We start from the raw sequence: 15815 nt of genomic DNA on the forward strand, positions 1-15815 counted from the left end.
TTTTCCATTTGCATCAGACACCGTAATAGCTTTGCATAATTATCTAGAAATTGGGTCATAAGACAATATCCTTAAGCCCTTCTCTTAGTTAGAGAGATTCTGTACTTAGAGAGGCTCTGCAGTGTTGAATCTGATGCATAGAATTGAGATTCCCGCTCATGAGTAATCAGGCAGCTTAGATGGTGCATTGGTTTTGCCCACCTTGGAGGATTGTTCCATTTGCATCAGACACCATAATAGCTTTGCGTAATTATCTAGAAATTGGGTCATAAGACAGTATCCTTAAGCCCTTCTCTTAATTAGAGAGATTCTGTACTTAGAGAGGCTCTTCTTTTGCTATGAGATGGCTTGGAGCTTTTCCTTTGGTTGTTTGAGTTAGTTACCTACACCCATGCCCTATAGGTTGAGCCTTTAACAACCGTTGCTGAGAACTTCTGCCTGGATGTTGAAGAGTTCCCGACTGTCTTTATACTGGTACTCAAGTCATACCAGTCATCGATGCATGATACTTTTCTTTGATTATGCAATTTTTAAGTTCTTGATGGTCTGCAGAAATGTCACATTTTTTTTTATTGGTAATGCTGCCTTAGAAAGCAATACAAACTGTTTTTCTTTGGCCATGCCACCATAAGGTTTCATGTAGTCTTTTTCCACATCAATGGGGTCTCCTATTGCCCAAAAAGCCACCCTAAATATGATGCTTTGCCTTTTCTTTTCAAAGCAAGAATTTTGAATTTTTTGCCTTCTTTTCTTTTCAAAGCAAGAATTTTGAATTTGAAATTTCTGAAATTTTCTGCCTTGGTTTTCCTATTCCCTTTGAGGTGCATTATGTTGCTTAAAGTCTCTGAATTGAGAATCTGATTGCGGAATGAGAATATCTGTGTCATGGTTACTGATGCTTTGGCAATTTGATCTTCTAGGTGAATGGGTTGCATGCTCTGTAGGTGCAAATTTTACTCCCCATATCATCACAGTCAACGCAGGCGAGGTACATAACGACTGAATTTTTGTATTTATGCCTAGTATTGACATTGCATTATTTTTCCTTTTTGGCCATTTGTTCGTATAAGTGCAAACATAACATGAATTTCATGTTAAAAAACTGCTGTAAACATTGATCAGGATGTCATATATTTCCAAAATAGAGAAGGCAGAAAAATTGATTAAAAACTTTGCTTTATAGAACATTCCCTGATATTCGGTGAAATAGCCTGGAAGTTGCAAAAGCATTAATTTTTGTTATAACTTCTGAGATTGAATTATATGTTTTCCTATAATTCAAGGACTTGTTCTATTGACTTACATAAATAGATTATCATTTTGGTTGTTTAGGATGTCACAATGAAAATCATATCATTTTCCCAACAAGGTCCTCGAGCTATATGCGTGCTCTCAGCTAATGGTGTGATCTCTAGCGTTACACTTCGTCAGCCCGATTCTTCAGGGGGTACACTAACATACGAGGTGATGCATTTTATCCTTCCTCATGAACAATGATTTCTTTAAAACAATGGTTTGGCTTTACCTTAAAGGTGCACTTCTGTACAAAAGTTCAGTAACTGCACTTCTACATTAAGAGTTTCTAACAATTCTAATCAGAAAATCTGTGTCATTCAACTCTTTATAAAATGAAAAAGAAACATATGCTTGTGGTTGGTGATGTGTTCCATGCTGGGATTCATCAGTAGCTCTTGTTTAGAATTAATTCTCTTCTCCTGCTGCCTTTTATACTTGGGTTACGGTGCTGGTTGTTCATCTAAAATAAAGGTCTTAGTTTAAACCTTTAGAAGTTCTTGGAAAGTGGATGCTAACATGGTCCTGGAGTCACATTTGTAAAATGGGATCTCTATCTACTTTGCTCCTCCTCTTACTGGTGCCCTTTGAACTTGTAAACTACTTTTCCTCACTAATTCAATATTGGATTTGTATTAACACTTTTGGACCATTTGTTAACTACCTAATCCTAGCACCTAACGTTGCTTGTACTTTCTGATTTTTAATATCTATTTATCAATCTTTTCCCTGTGATTTTTCCAGGGTCGCTTTGAGATTTTGTCTTTATCTGGTTCATTTATGCCCACTGAAACTGGAGGAACAAGAAGCAGATCTGGTGGGATGAGTGTTTCATTAGCAAGTCCTGATGGAAGAGTTGTAGGTGGTGGAGTTGCTGGTCTGCTGGTAGCTGCAAGTCCCGTACAGGTTATTTTCCGATTTAACTGATCTCCCCAATCCCAGTGCACTATCTAGACTGTGGTGTTAAACCCATGTCAGAAGTTATAATCATCGTGGATGGCTTTTGAGACAGAGTTTGATATTCCTTTTCCTTTTCTTCTTGTTAATTGATTAGGTTGTAGTAGGTAGTTTTCTGGCTGGGAACCAGCATGATCAGAAGCCAAAGAAACAGAAGCATGATTCGTTATCAGGTGTCATGCCGACTGCTGCCATTCCTATTTCTATTGCTGATCCTAAATCCAATTTCTCATCTCCCTCATTTCGAGGAGATAGTTGGTCTCCTTTGCCTCCGGAATCAAGGAATAAGCCGGCAGACATTAACTTAACTTTGCCAGCAGGGTAATGGGGTTCACCTCAATCGTGCATCAAAAGGATTGTCGTCAGCTGACGACAATGGCATTCAACATCCAATCTGTTGTGCATCAAAAGGCTTGTCACTGACGACAATGGCATTCAACATCCAATCTTATAATCTCACCTTCAAGTGTTGTTTTATCTGTAATTCTATCAACAATTTATCAGTACTGGCATGTCGATTTTACCTATTTTGTTTTTCAGGTAGAATTTTAGTTAGCTGATTCGTTAGGCCTCTGTTGCTGTTGTGCCATGTAGAATAGCTGATGTAATATTTACCCCCCAGAGTTGCCCTTCTCCGGATTGATGGACACTTGGAAATTGTTATTTCTAACATTTCATCTACTCTTTTTAAAGGCTGTTAATGTTGCTCTGCGTGATGCAACAGGGCAACTTCTTAGAAATAGTTGTAATGACATTTTCAACTATTTTTATAATTTTTTTTCTTATTATGCTTTTTGAATGTATTTATTTTTAGTTATTTTTCCGTGTAATCATACAGGTTCGGTTTTTGGCAGCTGCTTAAAATTCTCTGTATTTTTGCAGTTCCTGACCACTATATAAACAATTTTCAATGCCAGAAACTAAAGCAAAGCTAACAAAGGGAGAAGTGTTGATGTTTTTTATGTTCTCTCCTCTCTCTGGTTGCAAAACTGCAAGTGGGTCTTCCCTAAATGTACAGTACTCCCACTCAAGTCAGCTCCCTATCAACATCAGAATGTCAATGAGATCAAGCATTTCAGATGCAACGTCCTTGAGCTCTAAATTCCCTGGAATCGCACGCATTTACGGCACGTAACCTGGCTATTTGTAGCATAGTTGTTAAACCGGTTATGAGTTTTACCGGACCAATTAACTAGGTTTTAGATTATACAGGGTGAGCTGGATCAATTCAAAAAAAATTAAAAAAATATTTAAGATTTTAATATATTACATGAAAAAGCTTTGCTATAGGCTATATAGAAAAAAATAAGATATGAAATATAATATAATTATTTCACATTAAAAAATTAAAAAATAATTACAAGGAATACATGATATAAAAGAAAAAATAATGTAAAATATACATTGGACTTAAGCTGTAACATCTAAATTCATTTTTTTTGGGCGATATTTGTATTTTGTATATTAAACTTGAGCTACCAAATCCGAGCTCAGACATCTAAATTCATTAAACTTGAGCTACCAAATCCGAGCTCAAAAGGTATTTTTTAGATTTATTTTGAAAGAATTTTTTAAATTTATTTTAAAGGGTTTTTTTAAATTTATTTTATTTGAATTCATTAATGGCCTCCAAGTTTTTATAATATTAATCTATAAAAACTTGTTAAAATTTTTAGTTATCATGATAATTTTATTAAATCTTTTTATACGAGAAGAGGGGTTAAAACCTCATAAGATAAATCACAGAACTTGTGTGTAGTAGTGTGCATTTTGAAAAAAATATATAAAGGAGAATCATAAGAGGAAATCATATTTAGAAAAAATCTTAAAAGGAATAAGGTGAGATATAAAAAAATTTATATTTAAAATCATGAGAAATTTATGGAAAAATAATTTTATACTTAGAAATTTTTTAAAAGAACAGAAAGTAACAAACCCATTTCTTTCAAAATTAATTAATTAAAAAAAAAAAAGAATTTTCAAAAACAGATTAAACTGTATTGCCAAACACACCTTATAAAGCGCCGCGGAAGTTTCTGCCTTATGATAGAAAATTTGGGTTGCTAGAAATAATGACCGAAACTTCTATGAAATTAAGTATCATATACCCTACCAATTAAAAAAACAGCAATTTCCGAGAATCACAAATTGGTTGGTCTCACATATAACCCCATGCACCTATATAACGGAAACCCCACTGCAAATTATTTAGAAAAGCACGGCATCAACAGCATAGCTCTGGTTTTTATTTGGTTACCTGTATCATCTATTTTTGTACAAGGAAATGAAGCTCGTTGCGTTACCAGTATCTCTGTTCTTAAATGCTTCTCTGGTTCTGAACTTTTCATCTGCTGTGTTTTTGCATTTGTTGTTCAACATCTTAATTTGGGTCATCGTTTTATGGAGTTATAAGCCATCCAAAGATGAACTTGATGGACTCTGGCTACCTAAACCGTCTTTATGTGAGTATCCATATGTAAAGAATAAAGGTGAGAGTCAGAGCAATGGGAATGCTGAATCTTCATGTGAAGTTGCTGGAGACATGTGTGTTAGGAGTAAGAGTGAGAATCACAGCAATGAGAAGGATCAGGACAATGACAATGGCAGAGACAATGATGAGAAACACAGTTGTTCTGATGGTTGTAATGAAGACGACTACGACAACGGGAGTGCCGGTGTGATTGGTTGGCAAGATGTTGCAGAAGAACTTGATGATAATCTGGAGAAGAGAATTAAAGACTTCATTGCTAAGGTTAATAAAGGATGGAGGGAAGAAATGTTAAGAGAAGGGACCAACAAACAATCACCTTCATCATAAGTTGTGGTTCGAGTAAACAAGTATTGAGACCACAGTCAATGGTTTTAGCAATTCCCAGAACCCAGAATTTCTGCAGGGGGTTCTCTTCATCAAGATTCCCTTTTGTACTCTACTTTGGTCTTTGCCTTACTGATGTATCTATCATTAGGAAGACAATCAAATATCGAATGCATAAGCATAAAGGTACATACTTGTATTCTCTTCCTACCGGTGCCATTGCCCAAAATGAGGCGGCTGAAGTGAGAAAGAATGATCCTAAACGTAACTTTATTGGAAAGAATCCACTATAAGAAAGCCCTGAATTCATAATATTTTCAACAAAGACACCCGAACGTTTTGTTAAAGCTGTCTTCGGAATCCACTAAATCTCACTTGTCCATTCAAGTGTGAGACTCGAAACCAGACTTCGTTTAAAAACTAAGAAAGAAAAAACAAAAATCTAATGTTATTATCAAGTATATGATGCTACTTGATGGCACCATAATATTCATTATTTTTTTCTAGTTACCGAAAGGCCCTCTCATTGATGGACGTAGTGGCTCGACCAAAGAAAAGGATTTCTCACTTATCTGACCAACGGGCCTGTAACTAAAGAAGTAACTTAGGGCCGCCATCAGACGAAGGCCACCTTCGCTATGCTCTTTGAGGGGAAGAAATAGAAGGACAAGACTAGCAGCCCCCTGCTAGCTATCTGTCCAACGGCACCATAATATCCATAATTTTTTTTATCAATTTTTTTTTATGTTTTTTTATTATTTTAATATATTAACGTTAAAAATATTTTTTTAAAATAAAAAATATTATATTAATATATTTTTAAAAAATACTTTAAAAAATAATTATCACAACATCCTACTATCACATATATATATATATATATATATTTTAATTTTCAATAAGCCTTCGAAAGTCAATTTTTTTTTTAAGACAAACAACACCAGAAGATCCTCGAAACCGACTTCGATCATATCAGCAGACTTTATTTGCTTTTTTGTCGTTTTCAACAATTTCAGAGAAACTTCGCGCACACAAAATAAAATTAAAATAAAAAAAGCAAACATCAAGGGGAGATTTTTCCCAAATTGCTTCATGACGTGTCAACGACGTGGTAAAGGTTCCAAGCTGCAAACGAACCTGGGCAGGACGAATCCTTGAACTGCATTTTAACCTCAACTCCGGTCTGCATGCCATGAAGATAATCAACTGAATTAAAACATTTGGGATTTTTCAAAAGTTTTTTGTGAATAACAAAGTACTTGGATTTCTTTTTTCTCCTTCATTGCTTATTGTTTATATGAACAATAATGTATATGAGGGTTTTTTTTAATTTTCAATTTTCTTTTTTTCAATTGAATTTTTTTATGGATAAATTAGATGAAATTATGTTTGAAATTGAAGTTAAAAACATAAAATTAAAAAATAGAGAACTGAAATGTAAAAAACCAAAAAAAAATGATACGTAGTACACCCAAAATTAACAATAAATTTATTTTGAACTAAAAGTTTTATTTTTTTAGTTATTGAGTTTCAAAAAGAAAAAAAATCATTAAAAAAAGTTTTGTCAGTTTTTGCAATTCCAAACATGAAAATAACCAAGTTTTGAGTTAAAGGATTTTATTAGATGAGATTAGTTCAATGATGATTATTTTTTCCTCTAAACAAACATGGCAGGAAAGAAAGATTGGTTCAAATTTGTGTTTTGAGATTCACTAGATTTTTTTTTGAGTGATTTTTAGGTATTTTTGAGTTATTTAGATAGATTTTTAAATAAAAATACATTAAAAATATTTTTTTATAACAACTCTGTATGATTTTCGAGCCACTGAAATAGCGACTAAATTTTAAACAACAATCTAGCAAGTGATCTATTGTATGTGCAATAAAAAAAAAAAAGAATTAGGCCTGCAGGCTTGATATGCTTTGCAGACGCATGTATAAGACTTTTTTTAAAAAAAAAATAGGTGGCTAGGCACTGCGCCACTAAGATCCAACCACCTTGTCTCTTTTTTATAGTTTATTTTCTTTTTTTAAAAAAAAAAAGGTGGCTAGGCACTGCGCCACCTTGTCTCTTTTTTATAGTTTATTTTTTAAAAAAGAAATTGTTTTAATATTAATACAATATTTTTATAAAATTATCCAGCTATTTTTTTCTACCTTCCATGGCTACCTTAGCTTTTCATCTGAATTTTTTTCTTTTTTTTTATGATTCTAATAATTGTTTTCTTGAACAAATTAACAGTAACCTCGCTTCTTTGTTTTCCCCCTCTCCGTGAGAGAATTGTCTAATACGAACCTAAAGCACCTACGATGAAAAGCCGCAAATTCTGAGGAAAAACTTGTCAAAAAAACAAAGAGATAACCTGGATAGATTCGCTATGAAACCCCAATTCCTAGGAGGGAGACATGAGAGAACCAGGGCAGGTGTTTTTCAGTCATCTCCAGCTTTAATTGGATTACACTGTGATCATAATTTACTCAATATATAATTATCAGTGGAATAACATGACTTTTTTGAAAGGCTTGTGTTAGAATAAAAATGATAAATAATGCCTTCAAAACTTGAAAGCATACCGATCCCCCCCCAGATAAATAAATGAGTATGAAAGAAATACTGCCTTGTATTCATTGCAACATATCACATTGAGGTCGAACAAGAATCACCTAAAACTAGATAGAACCAATAATTTACTCAATATGTGTTTAGTTGCTGACAAAGTTCATTTTTTATAACTTAAAAAAACAATGTTCAAGTGTTATTAATATATCTTAAAGCTTAAAAGAATTATGTGACTCAAGTTATATATACCCTCTAGAACCTATAAAATGATTTAATTTCATTGCATGATATAAAAAAAAGTAACAACAACAAATATATCAATTTTAATCTAGGTTAACATTTTATACTCTTAACCTGGGTTATTTGATTGAAATCATTGTACAGAAAAAAATTATAAAACTTAATCTTCAACAATTCAATGTTAAAAGATAAAATTAAATAAAAAATTAATTTAAAAAAATCCAATTAAAAAAAAATCAATTAAAAGAATAAGAACAAAATTTCACATAAAATGAAATAAAATAAAATGATGTAGAAGTCTCAATTCAATCCGAGTTAGCATGACAAACTCGTGACATGAATAGTTAGCCCAGATTATCCTCACATAAATAAATAAAAAGAAGAAGTTAAATCTTTAGTACACTTGGTATTGAAGAATGGATTTGAAAAATAAATTGTGTAAAAAAAATTAAAAAATACGAAAGTTCAGGTTAACATCTTATATCCATAACTAGGGCCATGAAATCAGGATCACTACATCAGGAAAAAAAAAATGAAACTCAATCCTTAATTAACCCATGTTGAAAGATAAAATTAAAAAAAATTTGATCTAAAACAAAAATAATAAAAAAACAAACAGGGACAAAATTCAACATAAAATTAGAATGGCGTAAAAACTCTGAGTCAATCTAAGTTAGCATGATAAATTTACTTAAGTAATAAGATCAGGTTATTCTCATGAAAAGTAAACAAAGAAAAAACTTAAGAATTTTATTTTTTAATAAATGTAATATTGAAAAATAAAAATAAAAAATAAAATCAATGTAAAAAATAGAAGAAAAAAATTCATTATCAATTTGGGTTAATATATCATGTATATGATTCAAGTTATAAGATTAAGATAATAGTACCAATAAAAAACTACAAAGTTCATATATGAAGTAATATAATATTGAATAATAAAATTAAAAAATAAAATTAGTTTCGAAAAAGGATCTAAAGAAAGAAAAAATAATGAATATCAAATTTGATATAAAAATAAAATTAATTAAAATGATGGAGGATGAAATTGAAACACATATTCAATTAAGAAAAGGATATATATAAAAATAGTGATAAAAAAAATAAGGATCATATTTGATATAAAAATAAAATAAATTTAAATTGTAATGGATGAAATGAAAAAAATAAAATAAAAATTTAAAACAAAAAAATATCAATAAAAAAAGAGAATTATTATTGAAAAAAAAAAAGAGAACAAGTTTTTATTTTGGCTACCTAGCACGAATCCCAAGACATGGAGAGAGAAAAGATACGAGGAGGAAAAACTTTCATTGTTGCTTGTAATGTCACACATGTTATTTTAATAGATGCATTATTACTTGATTTTTTAGATAGTATAATGGTTGAATATTTTTTTTATCATCATGAAAGGTCACACGTATTATCCAAAAGATACGAGTGACTTTTACTTGTTAGCAAATATTTACTAATTTTTTATTAAAATAATATTTTATATTTGTTAAAAAACCAAATTTCCTCTAAACTGGCATAATTATAACAAAAAAAAGCTTTAAGGAAAAGTTGAAAATGCTTCTTACTTCAATTTAATAATTTTATGATTTTAAGGATAACAAGGATATTTTATTGTGCTTAGAATAATAATAATAAAAAGTCAAAATAACCTGAAGATTTCTTTTGAGTTTTTAACTTTTAAGAGTATAAAGCAATTTTATTATGAAAAAAAAATTACAACCAATTTGTTGTCAATTAATTTTACAATGAATAATAAGTCATCATAAAAAAACTCAGATTTTGTCTGTGAAGAGTGAAAATGATCATTTCATTATGTAAAAGGATCAACTCTTGTGGGTTTTTTTTTTTTTTTTGATTAATTGATCTTAAACTTCTATAAATTGATGATTCCAATAATTTAATAAAGAAAAAATTCCAGGTGAAGTCGAGTTGCTTCCACCATCTTGAAGAAGGCCACTTAAAACCACATCAATTGATTGAAAAAAATTTCTGACAACTGTATTACTTTTCAGACATGTGCCAAGAACTGAATCACCAAGGGAGGATATTCAAACTACAAAAAGTAAAATAAAAATAAGAAGAAACCAGCAGGGAACCACAAAATATCATGACTTCGCCAAAAGCAGTGGAACCTTAAATGTTATTCAATAAATGAACAGCATTCTTACAATCCTAGAACTGGAAATATATCAGTTACAACAGGCCCCTTAGTTTGCAAGAGGGAGCAGTTTACGGTACCCAGTAGCTCCAATTCATTCCTCGCTGGAGCAGGCAATTATCCCAACTAATCATAATCACTGTCCTCCAAGGCGGTCAAAATCATCCTGTAAACAACGAGTAAAACAATCTTGTTTTAGTTTCTTCACTAATGATTATGATATGTGTTAAAGGTAGCAGCTATATGGCATTGTCACCTACCAGAAAATCGAAAGAAACAGGAGAACAATGAGATAGCCTAGTTTGAAAAGTCGTTGTTTCTTTTCCCAATTGAGCATGTTGAAGATCTCGGTCACATCTACCAGATGCTGTCTTCGTGTGTAACTAATCAAAAGAATGAAAAAGGTTGGAAGAAGCAAAGCATATCATGTTCCATCATGAGTAACCAGCAAAATACAAAGCTTAGCATATTCCCAAGTCACAATCACTGCAACAAAATGAGATCATTTACGTGATGATCCCTTTAAGTAATGCATGAGGTTGCTTCTATCAGCAAGGTAAGCAAGAGAGTGTTAACCCTAGCTATATATGAAATCAATCCAACTTGCCTGGGAGATCAGCGAAGACCCTGACCCATCAACCCCAAAACTTAAAAACTATGGCTTAAGAACCTCACAATGGCAACACAGAATGTAATATAACCATGTCAGCCCAATGAATCATAAAATCATGATGATAGTTTAAGATTAAGATGGAGAAAAAAAAAAAAAAAGTCTAACTCCAATACGAACATGGCTAAATAATAGAAATGACTGTCCTGGATAGACTGACAAACATGAAATAAACAGTGCAAGACTCGGAAACTATGTGAAGCTCATGATAGGGATACAAATAGGTTGCTTGAATATGAGTTCATGGCTCCAAACATGGACACTCAAGTCCAAGCAGCATTCAAGGCTGTACTTCTAAAGCATTGAAGCCTTCTAAAACCATAGCTATTTAACTACTTCATTTGGACATTCTGAAGTACTTCTCATGCTTCTGTCTAACAATTGAGCAAATAATCAACTTGACCAATCATGATAGCTTGGATTGAGCGGCAGTTAGTTGACACTGCATTGATGAAACGGTATGCTTTTCACTGGTAGGCAATGAATGTTTAGCCTTAGTACAGTAGACCTCCCTCTTAAAAGCAACATCTCTATCTCTCTCTCATGGACAGAGAAACAACCATTTTCAGATGTGAGCAAAGTATAACCCTTCAGAACAAAGAAGAAGATACCCTTCAGAACAAAGAAGAAGATAAAACTTACAGCCTCGCATTGTAATAAAGGTATGGAACACACAAAAGTGACATACACCAGTGCCCTGTAACAAGAAAAAATAAGCACAAAACCCCTTCTGTTATATACTCTGGCAAAATCACTTTATTTATTCTAGATGAGGAATCGTAAGGATTGATGTAATCAAACTCCAGATCCGCCAAGGCCATCAGCTGCAACAAATTCTTCAAAATGTCAAATTCCATTTTTCAACATTATACACCTCAAAACATACACGCAAGCAAATGCCAGACTTATCCATACATGTAGTAATTCCCAGACATTTTTTCTTTGAATCTCTTTAGCAAACATTCTCTAAATCATCTTACTTGTCACAGTTACTCTACCTTAAGCCGAGGCCTTTTAATAAAATGGGTCTTCGCCATTATCCACAGAAAACATAAATTCCAGGGCTTTATCAAGTTGGACAGTGAATTGATCAAAACCAATAAGATAAACAACCCATCAGTATTTAACATTATTCACTACCCAATAAGCAATCGAAGTCAAAGAATGAACAAAATTGATAGAAACAAACACAAAACTTTCAGCAAAACCCTAATTTACTTAATTTTAAAACAGATAACATTGAAAAATCACCAAAAGTTATGAACTTTTGAAAGATATTAATTTGACCAAAATAAAAGGTAAAGTAGAGAAAAATAAGTAAAGATGTTAGAAGAATGACCTGAAAGATGATGATGACAACTAAGGAAATAAGGATGAAGAAGGATATCAACCATACAAAGAGATCTCCCATGCTCCTTACCCTACTCTTAAATCTTTTCCTCTCTTCCCTTTTAAATCTGTTCAAATATTTGTTAGCTCAGAAAGAGCCACAGAAAAGTGATTGCGCTGGTTTTCGTTCTGTCTAAAATGCAACAATTCCTCTCTTGTTCGCTTTTCCCTTGATTCGCTAATTTAGGATTCTAAACTCTTTCTTTCGTTTTTCTGGGCTGGGTTTATAAATGAGTCCAAGTAGCATGCACATAGTTCAGTCTTCCGACATCGAAGTTTCCATGTAGAATATTTGTTCTGTTCTGTTTTTTTTTTTTTTTGGAAAAAAAGGCCTCCACCCCACCAACTCATTTTCATTCAATGCCTAGGCTGACTTGTTACACATTATTTAAAAAGTATACTACGGTTATTAAATTACCATTTTTTTTCTATGATGCTTCTAAATCTAAAATGTTAAGGAAGTTATTTTTGCATTGTGTTTAAATGATAGATAATCATGTATTTATACTACCATTATTAAAAATAAATAAATAAAAATCCAGCTCATTTATACCTAAAGAAATCTCTTTCCCTTTGTAGACCAATCAGGATTCTCTCTCAATTGGTGTTAAGAATTTTGTATTTCAGAGTGGGAGAATCAAAATCCAATTGAGTAAAACCTTTCACTTCTAAAACCTAAAACCAGAGTCATTTGGACTTGGAAGGTTTAAAACCTCTTAATTAATATACTGTAAACCTAAGAAATTTTTCTGCATCTGGCTGGAATTCATCTCTCTTTTTTTTCATCAACCAAGTAAGAAATTGACAACCCTTATCCCAAAGAGTTGAATTTTTATTTAGATATTTTTTAATAAGATGTCACAAAACCCAACAAAAATTTTAAGAAAAAATGAGGAAATTTAAATTGGAGAGGAGCCAGACCTAAAAGAAGAAAACAATTTTTCCTACATGTGACAACTTTCTTCAATAAAGTTAATTTTCTTTTACTTTTAACATTTTTTTCTGTTTTTCGTTAGTTTATGCACCAAATCAAGTTCCAAGCATATATTTTAAAAACTTTGAAGTAAATATTTAATCTAGTACCAGTTTATGCACCAAATCAAGGACGACTTCGGAATAATGATGTTCTGGTTTACAAGCAAATTGTGTTGAATTCAACGTATAAGAAAAAATAAATTAAGGGCTAGATTATAATACTAAAAGGGTTTAAGATCAAGGTAAATAAAATATAAAAATTTTAAGGATAAAAGTGTAAAGAATATATATATATATATGGTTATGAAATGTAATTTTCGATGGTTATATATTTCTTTATGAAAAGTTGATATATTTAAACCTTTAAAGCTTGGTTGTTCCAAAGAACAAATTCTATTGCAAATTCATGTGTATGATTTGTAAATTCTAGTGTCCATATTCAAGGGTCTGATAAACTAAATTTATCAACTATATATATTGCAATGGTTTTGCAAAACTATTTCAATTTTGGAATGTTCAAAAAGCTCTTGGTATTATTTGATTTGTACTGTGAATCAATGGTTGAAAGTATATACACAAGATTGGTCCTAATGTGAGTGCGTGACACTTAAAAAAAAAGGAATACGTAGAGTTTTGATATCGAATGTTTTTACTTGTATATTTGATCTAGAATGAAATGTGATGCATATATGCATATATTCATTGTATCATGTTTAATGCTCAATCTTTCATTGCAATGATCAAATGTAATCCTTTACAAAGCATTTAAGGGTATAATAATAATACAAAAAAAAGTTTAATGCTTGTATGAAATATTGAACATTGAGCATTAAACTTTGAATTAAAGATGATCAGAGAAAAGGAAAGAGAAATCAGAAACTTGTACGAAATACAGAAAGATGAATTCTTCATGGAATTTTTCTTGTATAAGAACAAAGGAAATCATACGTGACAAATAACTATGGATTACCCTATGAAAAAATGGTTTGGTGGAAATAAAGAATATAATATTAATGAGGTGATTCTCAATACCAAGTTGCCAAAGAATTCGGTTGAATTTCTTAATGAATTGCTGTGTTAATAATGCAACAACTTTAAAAAAATGGGTTAAATTATGTCTATTTAAAGCGTGGAGTTGAGAGAAGCACAATCTAAGTTATATTAGAGTATGTTTTGTTTAAATTATTATAAAGTTCCCAATCCAAACAGGACGCAGTTAAAACTAATAACTAATAAAAGTGTTATGTGATGATATTGACAAAGTGATATGCTAAAATTTAAAAGTACATAAATTGCTAGATATTGATTTCAATATTGTTGTGGAGTCAAGGTATATTGAATCTAATAAGGACAAATGCTTCAATGATTCTAATAATTGATCTACAATTGAAAAATACATAAAACACGTATATAAATCTTGACAATCCTTGTAAAAATTAAAAACAAAAGCTAATAACTCGTCATGTGAGGTTAGAAGAAGTTAAAGACGAAGAATAGCAAAACAATTAGATTCTAATTTAGAGTAAGCACTAGCGGTAAAATATCTTTATGGCAAGAATCCATGTTTATTAGATAATCATGTCATGTTATATGTTAATGATGATCTGAAAGCTCAAGGTGAAGCTGTGGTTCAAGTGATGCAATATTTAAAAAGAAAATACAATATATGAAAGAATAAATTATACATTATACTTGCATGGATGTTGAGTTGTTTCTTTGGTTTAAATTAAAAAGGTTATAAGTTAATATTTAAAAGAAAACATTAAATGGATGGTTCAAGCAATTAAGGTTGGTAGCTAAATGTTAAGGTAAAAGAAGACATTAATTGGTAGAAAAGATAGTTTAAAATATTTGTAGATAAGGTAAATATCATGGTCCTAAATGCAAGGTTGCAGATGATTTCGTATATAACTTGTCATGTTTTTTTTAAAAAAAAATCATCTTCAAAAAATGCTTAAACGTCTCCAGGTTTTTTTGAAGAGGAAGAAGTCAAGCTAGAGACTAATAACTCTGTATAATCGAAGGTGTTCTTAGGCACTTCATGACAACATTCATAAATGAACGAAGACATAAAATCTTTGATGTATAAGAACAACCTTGTAAGAGAATTTTGCTTAACAAGGATTGTGTAGACAAAACTCTAATGCTGTAGTAAGCATGATATCATAATTTGTTCATATATGAATGGTAGATTGAAAAGTTACTTAAGTTCAAATTAAATGAGGATAAAATAAAAAATATATAATTTTATAAATTATTTTAAATTAAAGATATTAATTAAAAAAAATATGGACTAAATAAAAAAAAATTGAGAATAGTGCACAAAAATCAACAATGATAGCGAAAAGAAGAAAAAAATAAAAAAAGCAATGCTTGCTAATTTCAAATTGAAGTTTCATTAAGTGCACATGCCGCCAAGTCTTGGAGGGACCCTCGTGTTTTTAGCCGCCGGAATTAGTCGGATGGTAAAATGACCGACACATGTAATACAAGTGTTAATTATATTTTTTTAATATTTCTCATTTATTAAACACCAAATTGTCCCTAACTAAACCCAATAATAATGAAAAAAACAATGGTGCAATGATAAAAATACCATTAAACTCAAAGTATCAAAATTTGAACTTTAAAGGCCATTAGAGCTATTAGATCTTTTTATTTTTGAAAGTGAAATGATAAAAACTTTCCTTATTTCTAGTTAAAGGTTTTTTTTTTATTTATTATAAGTGTAATAAGTTATTTT

The 15815-nt window shown here is 31.2% G+C and overlaps 2 protein-coding genes across 3 annotated transcripts in view; one reads left to right on the forward strand and one right to left on the reverse strand.

Annotated features, from left to right (window-relative positions):
- Positions 1-3053, forward strand: part of LOC105132220 (uncharacterized) — a 4885-nt gene extending 1832 nt beyond the window's left edge. The window contains exons 2-6 of one of the 2 annotated variants that reach the window (XR_843555.1): positions 921-988; positions 1333-1464; positions 2038-2199; positions 2348-2637; positions 2691-3053. Coding sequence is in view for 1 of the 2 variants with exons in the window: in XM_011035569.1 (XP_011033871.1) it covers positions 921-988; positions 1333-1464; positions 2038-2199; positions 2348-2575 (590 nt within the window). In the remaining variant the exon portion in view is untranslated. The other variant, XM_011035569.1, reaches the window with a different exon arrangement.
- A 6799-nt stretch (positions 3054-9852) lies between these two features.
- LOC105132219 (protein cornichon homolog 4-like) lies at positions 9853-12343 on the reverse strand. The gene is made up of 4 exons (XM_011035567.1): positions 12048-12343; positions 11351-11532; positions 10299-10421; positions 9853-10204 (listed from the first exon to the last, which is right to left on the reverse strand). Exons 1-4 carry the CDS (start codon positions 12117-12119, stop codon positions 10165-10167), a joined length of 417 nt encoding a protein of 138 aa, XP_011033869.1. The 5' UTR covers positions 12120-12343; the 3' UTR covers positions 9853-10164.
- Positions 12344-15815: the final 3472 nt, after the last annotated feature.

The sequence above is a fragment of the Populus euphratica genome, unplaced genomic scaffold (genome assembly GCF_000495115.2).
Source record: "Populus euphratica unplaced genomic scaffold, PopEup_1.0 scaffold39.1, whole genome shotgun sequence".
In the NCBI taxonomy this organism is placed as follows: Eukaryota; Viridiplantae; Streptophyta; class Magnoliopsida; order Malpighiales; family Salicaceae; genus Populus; species Populus euphratica.

Excerpts from the sequence above, each read along its gene's own strand:
- LOC105132219 (XM_011035567.1), bottom strand. The coding sequence starts at position 12,119 with ATGGGAGATCTCTTTGTATGGTTGATATCCTTCTTCATCCTTATTTCC. Across the intron at positions 10,422-11,350 it reads CTTTATTACAATGCGAGGCT|TTACACACGAAGACAGCATC; the intron begins GTAAGTTTTATC and ends TCTTTTGATTAG. Across the intron at positions 10,205-10,298 it reads CTGTTTCTTTCGATTTTCTG|GATGATTTTGACCGCCTTGG; the intron begins GTAGGTGACAAT and ends CGTTGTTTACAG.